Source organism: Nilaparvata lugens, unplaced genomic scaffold (genome assembly GCF_014356525.2).
Source record: "Nilaparvata lugens isolate BPH unplaced genomic scaffold, ASM1435652v1 scaffold6054, whole genome shotgun sequence".
Lineage (NCBI taxonomy): Eukaryota > Metazoa > Arthropoda > Insecta > Hemiptera > Delphacidae > Nilaparvata > Nilaparvata lugens.
Window position 1 is genome coordinate 1 of NW_024091820.1, and position 19,079 is coordinate 19,079.

Here is a 19,079-nt window from a genome sequence, read left to right on the forward strand (position 1 = left end):
TTACTGAAAAAGAGAAACAATTTATAAAGAAATCAATGAGTCAAACTATAAAAAGGTGTAATTAAGTAATCACAATATTCTTATATTCATTATTATTAGTTGTGCAGAAATTAAAGAATAAATCTCTCTGACCTTTTGTTTTAAATACTTTACTCAACAATTGTTTCTGATGCATTCTTTGAATTTCCTTCTTAATGAATTTATCAGGTCTGGATGGTCTACTTGGGTAATCACTTAGATGAAACAAATGCATATAACTGTGAATCATCTGTGAAGTACTGAACACGTCTGCTTTGAAAATCCATCAAATCGTTGTAGTTTGATACCAATGTGAATGTACTTAGAATACATATAAATAAAAGTATAAATCTCAGTAACCTTTAATAATTTTGCCACAACATGTTTCGGACATTAAAGCCATTTTCAAGAATACATAACCTACCCTAGGTTAGACTAGGGTACAAATCAACTAGTGAGGATAATTGAAAGTCATTTTCAAGACTTGAAAATGGCTTCAATGTAAGAAACATGTTGTGATAAAATAATTTAAAAGGGTACTAAGATTTATATTTTTATTTATATTAAAGTAGCCCTAAAGAAAAAAATCTGGTATGGCGCACTCACACAACTTTCCTTGCCGTTATGAAAATTTATCACCTGACGCTAGCGTACACGCGCATCTCAAGTCTACTATTAAAAGATCTGCCAGCTGGTGACAGGACAATAACGCTGGAGACACACGAAGTCTGCTATCGCTTCATAGTGAATGATTTAATAGAATCAACAGTTGCCAACAGTTTGCATTATTGAATAAACACAATTTCTCGAATTTCGAGCTTATTTCCAATTTTAGGTGAAAATGTCACTGAACATTAATTGTAGATTTTTATGCCCAATCTTTTCCACTTGAATTTTTTTGTTTAAATTGTATCTGAAGCCTGATAATTGGGAATCTAAAATCATACTTTGCATTGATGGGCGGAGCTCCTGAAATTTTTACAGATATGGGACTTGTGGCAGTTGATAGAACTTATCAATGACTATTCCGGTATGAATTTAATCAAAATCGTTGGAGCCGTTTTCTGAGAAATCGCGAAAAACCCTGTTTTTGACAACATTTTCGCCATTTTAGCCGCCATCTTGAATTGCATTTGATCGAAATTGTTCGTGTCGGATCCTCATAGTGTAAGGACTTAAGTTCCAAATTTCAAGTAATTCCGTTAATTGGGAGATGAGATATCGTGTACACAGACGCACATACACACACACACACACACACACACCACACACCACACACACACACCACACAACACACACACACACACACACATACAGACCAATACCAAAAACCAATTTTTTGGACTCAGTGGACCTTGAAACGTATAGAATTGGGGTACCTTAATTTTTTTCGGAAAGCAATACTTTCCTTACCTACGGTAATAGGGCAAGGAGAGTAAAAATACATTAGAATACTATGTATTCTAGGACATTTGTTGTCATACTACAGTAACTATGTTACCCAATATTATATATATATATATATATATATATATATATATATATATATATATATATATAATATATATAATATATATATACTATATATATATAGTTACCCTATATTGGGTATATAGTTACTGTAGTTGGTCACTACCTCCGTAAAAAAGGTAAAGTAAAGGTAGTTTACGGAGGTAGTGATTGATCCCATATTCAAAATAATAATAATTTAAATTATTGAAAAATTGGGAAATAATTGAGAAAGTCAGCTTTGCATCTGTGAAAACAACAAAAAATGTTTGCTTGAACATACTGCACTGCTAATTGCGATTCTCCAACTATCACAATCTCATCAATGTATCTTTAAAAGAATAGAAACAAATTTCATTTATATATATAGTTACCCTATATTGGGTAATATAGTTACTGTAGTGGTCCTACCTCCGTAAAAAAGGTAAAGTAAAGGTAGTTTACGGAGGTAGTGAATTGATACCATATTCAAAATAATAATATTTAAATTATTGAAAAATTGGCAAATAACTGAGTTATTCAGCTTTGCATCTGTGAAAACAACAAAAAATGTTTGCTTGAACAGTACTGCACTGCTAATTGCGATTCTCCGACTATCACAATCTCAACAATGTATCTTTAAAAGAATAGAAACAAATTTCATTTCTATCACATCAGTGCTTGCTGCTGTTTACAGTGAAATTTATTTCAACTGTCAGCATATCGGTTGAGTAGGAAGCGTTGAGGTTACTTGAGAAATCTGACAGTTGAAATGAACCTCACTTTCATGATCCAGCATTGCACGTCTGACAAATTCATTTCAATCAAAAAAATAATACGGCCATAGAGTAGCCTAATAGTTTTTGTTTTTATTTACTAATCTGTTATAAGCTTATTACTAGTTTTGTAATTTAGATGAGTTTCCCAATACCGTGAATTGAATTTCTTATTTGATAATCAGTTTTTTTCAGAGTATTCAAATGGTTCAATATTTACTGTACCACTGTGGAAAAAATTCAACTGCACTGGTTGATTGGTGGACAAAATATTGTGCAATATTGGGTGAGTACCAATTATAAATAAATCATTCATCTTAAAGTTACAAATTAAGATAGAACAATTTTAAATTTAGATACAGTCACTTGGGGTAACTTTGTACCACCTCGGTGAAAACGAGAAAATCTCTTATATTAAATACTACATGAAAGTCCTCCATTCATCTACTTATTTATGGCACTCCTCATACCTTCTAACAGCTTCCTGATCTATGCTCAACATCTTGAATCTTCCCATTTGTCGTCTGAAGACGAATTTACATGTAGCTGAACGTGCTGTTCCAAACAGTCATCATTTTCAATTTCGAATTAATGGCAAGCAGGTGTTATTATTTGTAATATTCACTTTATTTTTTGTTTTTTTACTAATAACCATTTATTACACTTATGCATAAATTATTAACTGTCTCTTTTCGTTTCCAAGCAATTGAAATAATTAAATATATCTATATATAAATAAAATCCATGCCTTGGTACAAAGTAACCCCAAATGCAAGTATAACTTTGTATCACTACTTTGAGTGAAATTAATAAAGTAATATTGCTCTATTGTGATTAAAAGTGGCTTCAATGAGTAGATATCATATTTTGCTTCAAGAAACATTGCAATAAAAGTAATTAATGATTAATTGGTTCTTATTCTGATGTAAAAATTCGGAAAAGTGGTACAAAGTTACCCCAATTGACTGTAGGTTGTTAAAATGTATGTATTCAGGACTACTTCCTTCTATTTATAAACCTGACGATCGATGGTGTGAACACTGAAACTAGTTGCTATAATTTGTATTATTATTTTATATTCTTATTTGTATTCTATTATTTTATTGAATTAAACAATAGCTCATATTTTCAACTAAGCACCTAATGGCTTAACACTTATCAATTACTAATCCGCACACAAAAAAACCCTACTCTAGAACATGGTACGCCATAGTGGAGAAGGTCCATTTCCTCACAGAGAACACTAAACATGTAGAAGACATTATAAAAAAATATATATTATTGAAACATGAAGTTTGTCTTTTAATCACAATAATAGAAATAAAATAATTATTGTTAGGCTACTTATTTGAATAGAACCCGAATGACCATAAAAGCTATAAGAAATTTCCGAAACTAACCATTGTATGTAATTGTAAACTATCTAATATTTTCTGTAGTTATTGATGCAGTAGTTTTAGTTTTTTGGGAAATAAACATTTATTCCATTTTTTAAAATTAATATCAAAGGGTACTATAATTCTATTTTATAAATTAGGTTGATATTAGTCTAGAAAAAGATTCTGGTATCTAGCTTTCTATATTAATTATTCTTGTTGTTTCCATAATTTAGTTACAGTGCTCGACAGAACATAGGCCTATAAAATGAAAAACTTCAATAAAACTGAACAGATTCGAAAACGAAATGATCTTGAGAACCAATATAAGGGAATGGGTAAATGGGAACAAAATTGCTTCAGGATACGCGCTTAGCTATGGAGGCATTTTTATATAGTGCGACTAATTTGTATGCGAGCTGCAGATTGTGAGCTACTCTATACTGTCATAATTCCTCTTGAATAGCACCAACGGCTTCCCTATTAACCATTGCTGACCGGTTGAAATGAATCAGAACCACTTGACCGCCCCCTATCTATTCGCAACGATTGAACAATGGTCATAATGTGCATGTCGGTCAGTCTTCTTCGGATGCATCACCAATCTTTTGCCATTCTCTGACAGTAATCTGGATATTAAAACAGCCCTGAACAAGTAAGATAACATCAGATAAAATTATCCTATCACTTTCTTGATTATTAGCATAAGGGGCTACACTTAATAGAAATTGAAAAAGAAAATTGTGTTTGGTATTTAACGTTCTCTAATATCACTTTGGATAAAACTCTTTACACAAGTAAGATTGGAATAAAATATTATCAGTATGAGGGACCTACAGGACGGAGACTTAGATATTAATAGACCATTTAAAAAGATTCAATATTGATACTGTGGCACGATGGAAGGAACGGGACGGGACATATTGAATCAAATCAATGCTGATAGAATACGATTTTTTGTTTTATGATGATGTTATTTAGATGTTTATGTTGTATATATTAAATTTGGACTGTCGTATAAATTAATTTGGAACCGTTTTGGGCTTAAGTCTGTGGAACGGGTAGGCCTACATTCCTGAAATATGTGTAATACTGAATAATTAAGTAAATAAATATGTTGAACTATTCGATGGATTTTCGTTCGATTAATTAATGTTGTGTTTTGTCTCTGCAACTCTCTAATATTATCTTAGATACAACTCTGAACAAGTAAGATTGACTAATCTAATTTATTTTTAATGTATTATTAGCATAGGCCTAAATGTGCTTCATGACAACACATTATCTGTAAAATATACATTGATGCGTATATTATATCAAATCAAATCAATTTATTTCCTAGAATGTTACATACAAAAAATTAGAGTTACAGTACAATAAGGAAACCCCCCTACAAGACTACAGGTATGTGTGTAGGAGGGAACTTTAGCTTGTCGAAAAACACGCAACATTGAAAACTAATTTATGATTTTAAATTTCTTCTCATGAATTTAAAATTGAAAGAACAACTTATAAATCTTCATACATGAAAGAACAAAGTATAAGTGGGTAACATATTTTCACAGACAAAGAGGTTACAATATATAATATTTTTGATAAAATTATTACACTATTGAATAATATTTTACTTATATAATTTTGTCGATTGAGTAAGATTTTCACTAGAAATAGAACAAAGATGAGTAAACAGTTTTAATAGAAACTATTACCTTTAGAAACTATTTAATAGAGACTATTTAGTAGTCTTTTAGTGCTAATGCAGCGTTTCATAACATGTACAAAATGATGCTGAATAAAATTTTCTGTATGACGAAAGAATCAATTCGATAAGCAATCAGGTATAATTTCCAGTTCATTATAGCAAATTTTCTTTGATGATGGATTTTTAGAGGATAAGGTTTCAGTAGATTGAATTGAAAACTATCCATACTGTGGTATTTAATAGAAATAATGAGATAGGCCTAATGAGGAATTCTTGCAAATTTTCCAAATAATTGATTAAAATTTCTTATTCTACATGCCAAATTTCATGGGTTTCATGTTAGTTATCATATAGTTACTATATTTTTCCTCGTCAAATTTGTACCGATATACATGGGTTTCATACGTTTTTTATCTTGAACGTCAATCTCTGGAAGGAACACCTGCCAATCAATTTATTTTCAAAGTTGAAGCAGCATTGTTAGTTAACATTGTACATTTTAGTCAATAATATTATATTTGTGTAGTAAATGGAAATTTTCCTACATTGGATTAACATGTAGTTGTTTTTAACCAATAATACTGTATTATGTTGTGAAAGGATAGTTTCCTACAATTGTATTACACGTGTTTTACTAAAATCTACGGTAGGCTACCTACTTGAGTTAAATCTGCGTTTATACTGCATCTGCCTAGGTCTTCATTGCTTTTTCAATTACAAATTACTGATAAACAAAGACTGCTATACAGTACAAGAGTATTTTGAAGATCCTTGAATGAATTGGTAGATATTAGATCTTATAGTTTCAAGTAGATACAGGACTATGATTTGATGTGATCATATTGTTACTGTGCTATTTATGTTCTGAATAATTCTAACTAGCATGTAGCCTACCATGACTATCACCGATACCGTAGCTTATTAGGTAGAATGTAGAATATTAGGTAGAAATAGCTTATAAGGTAGAATATAGCTCATATAGTAGAATTTTGTATAGAATTTGTATAAATTCAGAGGACTGTATTTTTAATTTGACGATGTTCAACTGTGTGCTTGTGTAAATGAAGGCCTTCCTATGCTGTGTTGAATGAATGTAATATCTATTTATCTATCAATACAATTTCTCATAATATATTTCTGAACTCAAAACAACCCTAACTGATGTTTGCTTTGCATATTTAATGTTTCTCTTGCAATTGAAATTCCAGACATAATTCAGAAAAAAATTCAGTTGAAAAGTATCGAAAATGGCGGGGTTCACCTGGCTGGACTACTCGGTGTTTGCCTTCATGCTGTTTGCTTCGACTCTGGTTGGAGTCTACTTTGCTTTCTTCACAAAACGGAAGCAGAATTCAACCGCCGAATATCTGGTTGGCGGACGCAGTATGGGGGTGTTTCCGGTATCAATGTCTCTGATTGCGAGGTGAGTACATCACTTGAGTTTCACTTAAAACAGTCAGCATTGGATGAATTGAAAGCTTTGTTGTTATCTATAAGGAATGTTGACAGTGGAGTAAGGAGGGTCGGAATGTTTTTGAATAGAATATCATTGTAGAGAAACTTGAAAAATTATCAAACTCTTTCGAATGAGTTCCATAGTCAAATATGGTTCTGTATTTCCTAGTATAGTTTTAGAAAGTATGATTGTTTTTTCTTTTTATTATTAGGTCAATATGACCTCCTAACAATTAATAATAATATTCCCCTTCAATAGCTTCCTAATCTCAAATCAACACTTTAATTCTTCCGAAAATATTCCACAAATACAATTTACTGAATCTCATGAATGACAATAAATATTCATAGTTGCATTTTTTAGTTTCCTTTTATTATAGTATTGCAGCTTGTAGTGATGTTGTTATATTCTACATATTTTTTCTATAATATTCTAATTTCCAATAGCATTTCAATTTTATTCTCGATATTCTTACTTCTTTGTATTCTCACATATTTATAATGAATCGTATTGTAATTATTATTAAATAAAATACTAAGAAATTGTCAATACTAATTCTTAGAATACTAGTTCTAAGTATTTTTATACTTTTATTTTATTTAATATGAATAATTACCACAGTATCAACATAGAGAAAGGATAAACGTAAGTTGTTTGTCTCTGATATCAACTTCTCAAGTACCGTACACAAAGCATTTCAATTATTATGTTACCTATGGAAGCAATTTTTGGAAGAAATCCTGCTTGCTTCAATCTATTCATAAATAAATTAATTATTACTCGTCAAACTATATACGTCTACCGAATGACTATTAATAATTAATGCTTAGCTTCATTTGACAAAAACTCTCAAAAAGTGCTTGGAAATTTCTAGCTTCTCTTGATTCCCTTTATTTATTATTAGGTACTCATCTATTTCACTTCACTACCGTATGTCATTTGTAATTTTTCCATTCTTTGAAATCTAACACACATACTATGAATTTTTCACTCAAATTTAGTGTGTTGTCTTCATATTTTTGCTATAAAAAATATTTTTTTGACTCCGAACCATCACTCTTGTAGTTGATCGTTTCTCATTCTCTTTCTTTGATCAAACGGCTTAAGAGATTTTTTCTTTACTCTTGTATCTTTATCTTTTCTCATTCGTTGCATTTATGGCTTTCAAAAACTTGAAGCTTTTGTAATTCATGGGCTCCTAATCATGTTAATCAATCAGTTTATCAAGTGATCGTATTCACTTAATACCGTATCTGTTTTCTTTACTGTCTAAATGAATTATTATTATTTGATTGATATTTTTTTATTTTTCTGTAAATTATTTATTTGATGTTTGTTTCAGTTACATATCGGGCATATCACTGCTTGGTATTCCGGCCGAAATTTACACATATGGCACACAATATTGGTTGGTTATGATTTCCGAGGCACTCGTCAGTCTGACTATGGCTTATATTTACCTCCCAGTATTCTACAGTCTCAACATCACATCTTCCTATGAGGTGCGTTTCAATTTTTTTCCAGCAATTTATTGTCTATATAATATAAAAGCGAAATGGCACTCACTCACTGACTGACTGACTCACTCACTCACTCGCAGAACTAAAAATCTACCGGACCAAAAAAGTTCAAATTTGGTAGGTATGTTAAGTTGGCCCTTTAGAGGCGCACTAAGAACGGATTTGGAAAAATTTCCAAAGATACGCCCAAAATCAGCGTTTTTCTGCGTTTTCTCAGTACTTTGACTTTCTGATGGAATGAAGCATGCTCAAATGAAAAATGCAGGCGAGCGAAGCGAGCCCGCTGATCTCATTTTTGGAAGATCCAGTCGGGGGTCCAAGGGGCGGAGCCCCCTGGCTAGAAGGATATGGCGAGCGAAGCGAGCCTGACGGCTAGTCATATTATATTATTATCATCCAGTGACCAATTTTTCGATGTGTTATGTATCCATTCTTTTCCACTATTAATATTTGAACACTGTAGTAACGACGTTTCGACCTGTTGTGAATGATTTACAGGCTGAGATAACTCACAATTTTTTTAGAACAAAAAATACTTGACCTTTCCAAAATATTACAACACGTTGCCCCATAATGTAATAAAAACACACATATATTGTCAAATTATACACAGTTACATCGCTTATCCAGGGCTCTTATGTAGCCTTTACTGTTTAAATTAATTATTTGATTTCTGTGTAGAATTTGACAATATATGTGTGTTTTTATTTCACTATGGAACGGTTCTACAACATTGACAGTGACTCAGTCGAATTTCTACGTTGTCCCATATCAGAAGCCCGTATAAATTGAAAATTAATCTATAACGAAAACGTTGCTCACATAATTATTCGTTCACGTGATTGAGGTAGCTAATTCCTGCAAGCGCAAAATGGCCTAATTTCAATTTTATTTGTTATTTTCTTCAATTAATTGCTATTCTGGCTATTGTATTTCAACCTCATCAACAAAACAAAACTGGACGTTCATTGTGCATATCTCCATTTATAGAGAGGCTACCTACTAATTATAGAACCAGCAACAATAATATAGGCCTATTAACTTGAATAATTATTATTTCTAATAATATATTTTTTATAATCAATATCAATAACGTAAAAATAATGTAATAAAGTACATTGTTAGATAAAATAAAAGGTAGTCCTTGTGCTATTTTTCTTCCAAATTTATACGGTAGGTGACAAAGTCCAAGATAAGGTTAGAATTTCACGTGTACAATTTTTATAAAATTTTAGTCCAAAATAAACATAACAACTATACATTTTGAATTTAGATGGCTTGAATTAATAAATTGCTTAGAAATATTCCACTCAATTACCACTTGTAACGAATAATATTCAGTTATTTAAGAAAATGTGGAACCATTGAAGAAACACAAACTTGTAACTTGATATTTTGTGTATCACTGAATAAATAAATTATCAGAGCACCTTCTTGATTTTTCAGTATTTGAGTCTACGCTTCAATTCAACTGTACGGCTTTTCGGCTCATGTCTGTTCCTCCTTAAAATGGTGAGTAAATCAGGATCAAACGCTTATTGCTTTCACATTTTACAAAAAAGTGTTGTGTGGTTTATTCTTATTAATCATAAATAATAAAAAAGAACATATCGCATACAATAGATAGTCTCAAATGGATATTTAATTGAGTAACACTGTTTATAAGGGTTTGAAAATATTCACAAGTTGATATTATATTTTGAAGATTCCACTTGAATTGAATTCTGGTGAGATTAAAATTTCAATTGTTATCTTTCCAGATGCTTTACATTCCAATTGTGATTTACGTGCCTGCTCTGGCCTTGAGTCAAGGTAAGTAGCACTTTTCTTCTTCTTATGTGATATCGTCTATAGTTTCATTAATTATTGTCAAATCAAATTTTTGATCTATTTATATAATTCTATTTGAACCATTATTGAGAATTTATTCGTATTGATGTGTTTGTTATTTGATTAGTTTCAGGAATCAACTTACATCTGATAACACCACTCGTTTGTACAGTGTGCATTTTTTACACATCATTGGTAAGTTTCCAAACAAATAATTTTTTATAATATCCAATAAACCTCTTTTGTCGCGACAGTCTTTATTTTATAGTTTTATATTTAGAATGTATCGATGTGATAAAGAATAGTCTCCAACCATTGGGCTTGTAATTCAATTACTACGGTATTACTAATACTAGAACTATCGGGGATTCCGTGTCAATCATGAAAGAATCAGGAAAGTTATCTTGATCCTTCAGTCAAGCTTTTAAAACTTGATTTTGGATTCAAGATGCTATTCGACATCTCTATAACTGTTATGTTAATGCACTTTTACAATATATAGGTATACTCTACTCACTCTACTTAATCTACTAAATTGCTCGCTTAATATAGTAGGATAGTATAGATACTCTGAATTATTCATAAATTACTTATTCATTGCTAGAATTTGGGAGACGAACAGTTTTGGGCTGAGCATGTTGTCTTTCCCAGTGTCCAAACATTGCTATATGATTATTTTATAATTCTATGCTATTATCAAGCAATTTCAGTTTATATGTTTGTATGTCACCGGATCTCGAAAACGGTTCTAACGATGCTCACGAAATTTGGAACATAGTAGGTTTATAATATGAAAATTTGATTGTACTAGGTCTCATCCTAGGATGATTATAATGATGATAATTCATCCTTGGAAAAACGCATGATAATTTCGTCATCTGTTGATAATGGAAGTGAGTGAGCGAGTGCATGCACTACCTCCGTAAACAAAGTCGTAGTGCATTCGTATAGCTTCAGCAGGAAGTTGGTAGTGTTTTTATTGGTGTAGGAGCCCTACCTGTGCTGACGTCACACGAATACACTACGCCTTTGTTCACGGAGGTAGTGGTGCATGTGTGTGGGACTGAGACAAAATTATGACTCAGCTGTTGAACTATTGCCATCATTCAATCAGGTACTTAGTCCCGGTTTCACAAAATCCGGTTAAATTTTAATGCTGATTAATTCCAGGACAACCAATCTTATTTGGTTCACGTGAAATTGATCAGGATTTAAATTTAACCGGCTTTTGTGCAACCGGGCCTTTGTGAAAGAGATTTTTGCATTCTACTGGGAATTAATCTCAATCCACTGTGATTAGATAGAACATTCCTGTATAAACTATAAATATTATTATAATTTTCTCTTTTGTAATAAATTTCCTAAGCTTTTGTACTCCAGAGCGAAGCTCGGTCCCCTGATATTGATATATTAATAATGTATGAATGACTGAATATGGATATAACTTGTAAACAATTGATTGTTGTAGGGTGGAGTGCGAGCGGTGGTGTGGACAGACTGTCTGCAGACCATAATGATGGTGGTGGGAGCTATCCTAGTCGTCGTCATTGGCTCCAGGGATCTCAGTCCATCCCTTGTCTGGCAGCGGAACGTCGACAGTGGTCGTATCGATTTTTTCAAGTACAATTTATCACGTTATTCAATTCACTTGACCAATATGACTAGATTGTTGTTCGATATTAATTTACTATGTGTTTGTGAATTTTTTCTTAACAACTTCAATAATTATGGAAAGATTACACTAAATATCTATGAAATCTCTTCAAAAACATAGAGGAATAGGAGGCTTAAGGCCGGTTTCCGAGCTCAGGATTTAGCTAAGCTCTAGACTTTAAACAGCTGGAGTCAGAAAATTGGCTTTCCAAAACGGGGCGTAGTCGCAGTCCACATTTAAATTAAATTTCGAAAATCTAGAAAATTGAACACATAATAAATTAAAGAGAAAAAGGTGTAAAGTTTCAGCTATTTTGAATAATTTAGGAATGTTTAATTTCTCTAGGAAAAACTTTTCCAATCATAGAAATGAGAAAATGAAGATTTTCATCAACACTACGACTACGCCCCGTTTCGGAAAGCCAATTTTCTGACTCCAGCTGTTAAAGTCTAGAACTGGGCTAAATCCCGAGCTCGGAAACCGGTCCTAACTCTTATATTCTTGGATAATCTGTATAAGAAAGAATATTTCACAAAATATTCCAGAAATAATAATAATATTATACATTTGATATAATATGCATGATTTGATATTTGATTGAGTGGTAGAGATTTACAAGTCCTAACTCCGCCTAATAAAGAAATTTTCCATTTCATTTCATAATGTATCGAACCGATTCTAGGCTATATAATTTGTTCCGCCAGTTCTAGAAATGATGCACTTTTATAGAATGCTTGTTATAAACTGTACTAGGTACTACATTCAGTGTTAATCTATTAATAATTATCCAGTGTTTAATGCTGAAATCCTTCCAGTGTTTATTGTGCTAAAATAAGTGATATCCATTGAATGCATTTCAGTTAACGCAGTATGTTTACACTACTTACTTACTGCTCAGCTCTACAGGTCTTTACAACCCGTGGCCTCCCTCACATAGCCTCTCCATCTGTCTCGATCCTCGGCCTGCCTCCTTCAGTTACAAACTCCAAGCATCCTTAGATTACATTCCACATCATCCGTCCACCTATTTCTCAGTCGACATTTCTTCTTCTGTTACAAATATATCCTCTTCTTCCATATACATTTCACTATATTCTTCCCATTCTCCCATTTGGTAGAGAGTTCAGCAATCTCTTTTCTTTAAAATAAGTCTGCAAGAACGCATTTTATTAATCTTATAAATTATCCTAATGGCTTTCTTCTGCAGTATGCAGCTGCAGTAAGCAGCTTCAGCCTGCTTCTATGTGTGTGTTCGTGGGTTTGAAACCCGCTCGGTGATGCCGGCACCAAGCACAAGCAGAGCAGGTCACGTGAACATCATCCACCATAAAAAGAAGGTGCTCTTTACAAGAATGATAGAGAATAGATAGTTGTCTCATTTGATTCTTCGATTATTCAAAAACTCTCATTTGGTAGAGAATTAGTGGGAAGGATATTTTGAATATTCTTTCCAAAGAATGGACATTGATATGTCCAAGCTCCGCCAATTTATGTAGATGCATAATAATATTATCTTTAGTTATTACAATTGCTTTTTTCGTATCATATACAGTTCAATAATTATTTTCTTAGTCTATATTATGTAATTCATCTATAATTTGCTGTATTGTAAGCTATATTATATGAGTGTATAGGCCAGTATATATTGTAATCTACATAAATAAAGTACCCAATCAATCAATCAATTCTCAACATATACACTACCGTACAAATTACACGACTACTTTGTTAAAATTTATTTATTCATTTACCATTAATAGAGTTCATGCATTTTTATCAATAATCGAGAGGATTAACTGTAGTCAAATCTGCTACATTTAGTATGTTGATAGATAGTCAAATCCACTCTTGTGTTTAAAATTACAGACCTTTATACTGTAGTTTGATGTAGAAACCATCAAAACATCTTCAGCTGAACTGGGGAATTTTTGTGCACATCACTTTTCCAAAGGATACATAGATTTGTTGTGATTTTGTGTGCATTGATAACTTGTTGGCACTTTGCAGCTGGGAGATGGATCCAACCATTAGACATACGGTGTGGTCTGTGACTTTGGGGAACTACTTCTATTGGCTGGCAGCCTGTTCTGTGAACCAAGCCATGGTGCAACGGTGTCTGTCTCTGCCCTCCGTCCGCCAAGCAAACATGTAAGTAAGTGATCACAAACCATTACAACTCAGTTTTTAGAAAAATCTATTCAGATTCACTTCAAACTTACTTGTTTGTTCGATGATTGATTTTGAATGCTTTTATCAATCACCTTCAAACTTTCAACACATATTCCTTGAACCATTTATCAACTCAATTTCTAGAAAAATCTATTCAGATTCCGTTTAAACCTTCTTACTTGTTTGTTTGTTCGACGATTAATTTTGATTGCTTTCATCAATCAACTTCCAACACATATTCCTTGTACCATTATACAGATCAAGTTTGTTGACCAACGAAATTGACTCAATCCTTCGTCCTTTTTGGAGATGTAACATTGAAATCTATATTTAATTTTATAGTTATAATTATTTATATATTTAATAAATTTATAATTAAAATATAACATTCTAGAAAATAATTATGCATCATTAAATCAATGAAAGAGTAAAAATCTGGTGTGGTCCACTCACACAACTTTCCTTGCCGTTATGAAAATTGATCACCTGACGCTAGTGTTCCCGCGCATCTCAAGTCTACTATTCAAGATTTGAGCCAGCTGGTGACAGGGCAATAACGCTGGAGACACACGAAGTCTGCTATCTCTTCATAGTGAATCATTTAATAGAATCAACAGTTGCCAACAGTTTGCTATTGAATGATCACATTTTCTTGAATTTCGAGCTTATTTTCAATTTTAGGTGAAAGTTACAAGGCATTAATTGTAGAGATTTTCATGCTCATTCTTTTCCACTTGAAATTTTTTGTTCAAATTGTATCTGAAGCCTGATAGTTGGGAAACTAAAATCAAACTTTGCATAGATATATGCTCCTGAAATTTTTACAGATATGGGACTTGTGGCATTTTATAGAGCTTATCAATAACTATTCTATAGGTAGGCTATACATTTGATAAAAATCGTTGGAGCTGTTTTCGAGAAAATCGCGAATACCCCTGTTTTGACAACATTTTCGCCATTTTAGCCGCCATCTTGAATTGCATTTGATCGAAATTGTTCGCGTCGGATCCTTATATTGTAAGGACCTTAAGTTCCAAATTTCAAGTCATTCCGTTAATTGGGAGATGAGATATCCTGTACAAAGACGCACATACACTCATACACACACATACAGACCAATACCCAAAAACCACTTTTTTGGACTCAGGGGACCTTGAACGTAGGTATAGAAATTTAGAAATTGGGGTACCTTAATTTTTTTCGGTAAGTAATACTTTCTTTACCTATGGTAATAGGGCAAGGAAAGTAAAAAGAGTATAAGAGAAAAATTAGTCGTGACTTATCATCTAGCTGACTGCTGATTTGTGTTTTGGGAATTATCACACAGACTGTCTATCCTTTATGTGCCGATTCGTGATCCAAGCCAATGTACCTGGAATACAATGTATTCTAGGTAACTTGATCTTAGCTGTCTGTCTTGAATTTTGATTCTGACTTGTGGAGTAAACTATAAAGTTCTATTGATTCACATGTAATTACAAGTTGTGGATTTCAAAATCAGTACGATGTTTCATGGGCGAGTTTTCCAGTCCGAGGGGCTTACGAGTATATAGTATATATATTATTTGGATCAGTATTAGCTCGCAGTCATTACAGTAAGTTATAATTGTGCAGTAGTTATTGTACCGTCTGAACGGAATTTTTAATTGCCTTAGCGTTGAATGGGGGCCTGTTAGTTCCATTAAATTCGATTGCTTTCTTCTACTAAAGACAGTTCACAATGTATAAGGTCTGAACGGTTGATAGATTGAAGAAATGATTCTCCCTTGCTACGATTTTTCCTCTCCATTTATTGAGAAATCAACTTTCAAACACTTTTGTTTTGTCATATTTCGCAAGCAAATTTTGGTGGAGCAAGCGATGATTGATATTCTTCCTTGCTAAAATCTTTCCTCTTCATATTTATTCAGAAATTCAACTATCAATAATTTGTTTGGTTCCAGGGCGATTGCTATTTTGGCGGTGGGAATCGCAAGTATTGTCTCAATATGCTGCTACACAGGCTTACTTATCTACGCACATTACTATGACTGTGATCCTGTTTCTACAAAGGTAAATTCAATATTGATGGAGAGTTAATGCTCTTCAACAATAGATAGTACAACTCAACCCTGATGGCAATTAAAATCCTCATCTCATACAACTTCTAATTATTTACTCCAACAGAATAAAATAAAATTTTTGGGAACAGAATAGTTTGGGCTATGCCTGTTGTCTATCCCGATCATATTCATATGATTTGTAATTATATTATATTAACAAATAAAAAATAAACATGTTTCGGCTATATGATGCCATTATCAAGACTTATAATGGCATCATATAGCCGAAACATGTTGTGAGTAAATAATTTTAAAAAGGGTACTCAGGTTTCTATTTTTATTTATATTTAAGAGTAGCCCTAGAAGAAAAAAATACAAATTCTAATTATTATTGTGTAGAGCTGTAGAGGAATACTATCAGTAATTGAAATGATGTTAACAGTTCTGATGCCTTATATTAACGGATTGAACTACATATTCAGGCTAGGTGGGATCATTAACAAAAAACTCACCTCAAAAAAATATCTACAGCTGATTCACTTTAAACGGTCACCAGATGGTTGAATGGAAGGCATTGATAAGCAAAAAGTAAAGCTGACAGTTGTCTCACTGCATCACATTTGAATTCTTATAAATGTTTAAATTGATGTTCTGATTTCGCCAACAGAGAATCGGAAAAGCTGACCAACTGCTGCCTCTTTACGTGTTGGAGGTTGCCAGTGTGCTGCCTGGTCTACCCGGTATATTCATGGCTGGCGTTTTTAGTGCAGCTTTAAGGTTTCACCAATTATTTCATGAAGTATTATTTAAAACAATCACGCATAACCGATCTGAGGCGTATTTCAAGAAAATACTGTGAAGAGAAATTTGTTAATTGACCGAGCGAAGTGAGGTCTAAGATTCAAGTCGACGGTTTGGCATTTCTCTTAATGTTTAAATGTTTAAATTTTTATATGTTTATATGTTGCGCATTTTCGGCGAAACGCGGTAATAGATTTTCATGAAATTTGACAGGTATGTTCCTTTTTTAATTGCGCGTCGACGTATATACAAGTTTATTGGAAATTTTGCATTTCAAGAATAATATTATAAAAGGAAAAAGGATCCTCCTTCACACGCCAATATTAGAGTAAAAATCAGACTACAGAATTATTCATCATAAATCAGCTGACAAGTGATTATACACAGATGTGTGGAGAAGCCAGTCTATAGTGAGGTCCACGTTATAATGACAGTGGATAAAGATAAAAGAATAGCGATGCCGATACTCTGCATTAATTTATTATATTTCTACACTGTCAAAAACATAATTGTCATCGTTGTGGACCTATAAAAGGATAGTACCATCGGCTTTGTCGAATGATAGACAAGCATAGCAAAACCAAAGTTGATCAAATACTGTCATTATAACGTGGACCTCACTATAATGCTGTATTTCCATAAGTTCTATAGTTTGAATCAGGTACTTGTGGATGAGAATACTGCGTGAGGTCTACTGTTCACAGAGCTACTAGTTTATTGACTGGGCCGTTTTCAATCCACCTCAGACTTATTTCACTATAAAAATGTCCTTTCCAACATCATTTCCATCCGTGAAAATGATCTCCAATAGCTCAAAGGCTCCCCACACTGTGAATCATGAACAATTTTTCTCATCTTTAGTAATAAATAAGAAGCCCAACATACCAAGTGCTAAATTGAAGATTGATGATTGAGCCCGGCTTCTATAGTGAGGTCCACGTTATAATAGCAGTCAAGAAAGATAGGAGAGCAACGTTGCCGATTCTCTTCCCTACCACTACCTTCGAAGGAGGATAGCTGAAACCGGTGTATCTGTTATTGTGATATTAACTGTTCACTCTTGTTAAAAATAATAATGAATGATATTGAATTCGTCAAGAAAATGTATTTTCCTACAGTTACCTTGAAAAGTGGCCATTCCTGCACTGATTACAGAACGCAAAAAATCACTTTTCCGCTCTAGTGCGGACTTTTCCGGCTTGAAATCGGTTTTCAAGTCCGAGGCTGTAGGCCGAGGACTAGAAAAGATTGAGAGATTGAACAATCTCAGCCAAAGTTCTCATTTTTATTCTTTCAAGAATCAGAAAAAATACAGATAGAACAAAAAATTCGCATTCAAAATACACGCCAACAGCTCATTGGGATGACTGAACCGACAAGCGCGCGACCTAGCAGGAAGAATCGTACCTATATAACTTCGTTTCATTCAGCTAAAAACAGTATTCAGATATTAAACTTATGGTTAACTAAAATTACCGAAAAATACTATAAGTAAACTAAAAAAATATTTATAAAAAAACATGGACAACAGAAAAAAATTTATTGTAGTATATTCGAATGTTATTTTATTAATTTTATTGACATGGATTTCGAACGGTAATTATTTAACCTGAAAATTCTAATTCATAATCTGTGTTTGCTACATTCTCATTGCTTGGAGTTGAAATAATTATTAAAAATAATTAAAAAAGAAACATATTATTATCAAATGATGAGAAGTTATTTAATTATGATTTAGATAAACATTATTATTGTTTGGATTTCTAGATTGGATTTTATCATAAATATGTAGCCATATAGCCATTGATGATTCTTATCTAACCACAGACATTGTTACCAACTTAATTTTGATTTTGCTGCACTGGTGCTCCATATAAGTAAGAGAAATGAGAAACATAATTTTAATATCTTCAGGAAACCACGCATACAAATACTCTTATTCCAAAAGCCTCTAACCATCCATGGCAGCAAAAACAGCAGCATTCAGATCAATGATTTATAGATTGATAAATATTCCTATGTCAAAAGAAAATTATGAAAAAGAGTGAAAATTATAAAACATTTTGCAGTAACAATGGATATGATACCAAATTTATTGATAAGATGATATATAAGCAAAAATATAAACAAATTAATCCACAAATAATATAAATTCAGAAAATAAGGAATATATTTGTGTTCCATACAACACTATTCTCAATAAGGCAATTAGGAAGACATTTGCAAAACAATTTTATTTAGGATACA

At 32.5% G+C, this 19,079-nt stretch overlaps 1 protein-coding gene across 5 annotated transcripts; it reads left to right on the forward strand.

Moving 5' to 3' along the window:
• Positions 1-2,279: 2,279 nt before the first annotated feature.
• Positions 2,280-16,956, forward strand: LOC120356176 (sodium-coupled monocarboxylate transporter 2-like). Of its 5 annotated transcripts, none has more exons than XM_039445049.1 (10): positions 2,280-2,568; positions 6,569-6,783; positions 8,159-8,318; positions 9,783-9,848; positions 10,097-10,148; positions 10,294-10,361; positions 11,635-11,786; positions 13,828-13,968; positions 15,933-16,041; positions 16,699-16,953. In XM_039445049.1, the coding sequence occupies exons 2-10, from the start codon at positions 6,608-6,610 to the stop codon at positions 16,888-16,890; spliced, it is 1,116 nt and encodes a 371-aa protein (XP_039300983.1). In that variant the 5' UTR covers positions 2,280-2,568; positions 6,569-6,607; the 3' UTR covers positions 16,891-16,953. The 5 variants fall into 5 exon arrangements, with proteins under 5 accessions (XP_039300983.1, XP_039300984.1, XP_039300982.1 ...); XM_039445050.1 differs by having other exon boundaries at positions 2,463-2,568; positions 6,592-6,783; positions 16,699-16,956; XM_039445048.1 differs by lacking the exon at positions 2,280-2,568 and adding an exon at positions 4,123-4,313.
• Positions 16,957-19,079: the final 2,123 nt, after the last annotated feature.

Excerpts from the sequence above, each read along its gene's own strand:
- LOC120356176 (XM_039445049.1), top strand. The coding sequence starts at position 6,608 with ATGGCGGGGTTCACCTGGCTGGACTACTCGGTGTTTGCCTTCATGCTG. Across the intron at positions 6,784-8,158 it reads TCAATGTCTCTGATTGCGAG|TTACATATCGGGCATATCAC; the intron begins GTGAGTACATCA and ends TGTTTGTTTCAG. Across the intron at positions 9,849-10,096 it reads GTCTGTTCCTCCTTAAAATG|ATGCTTTACATTCCAATTGT; the intron begins GTGAGTAAATCA and ends TTATCTTTCCAG.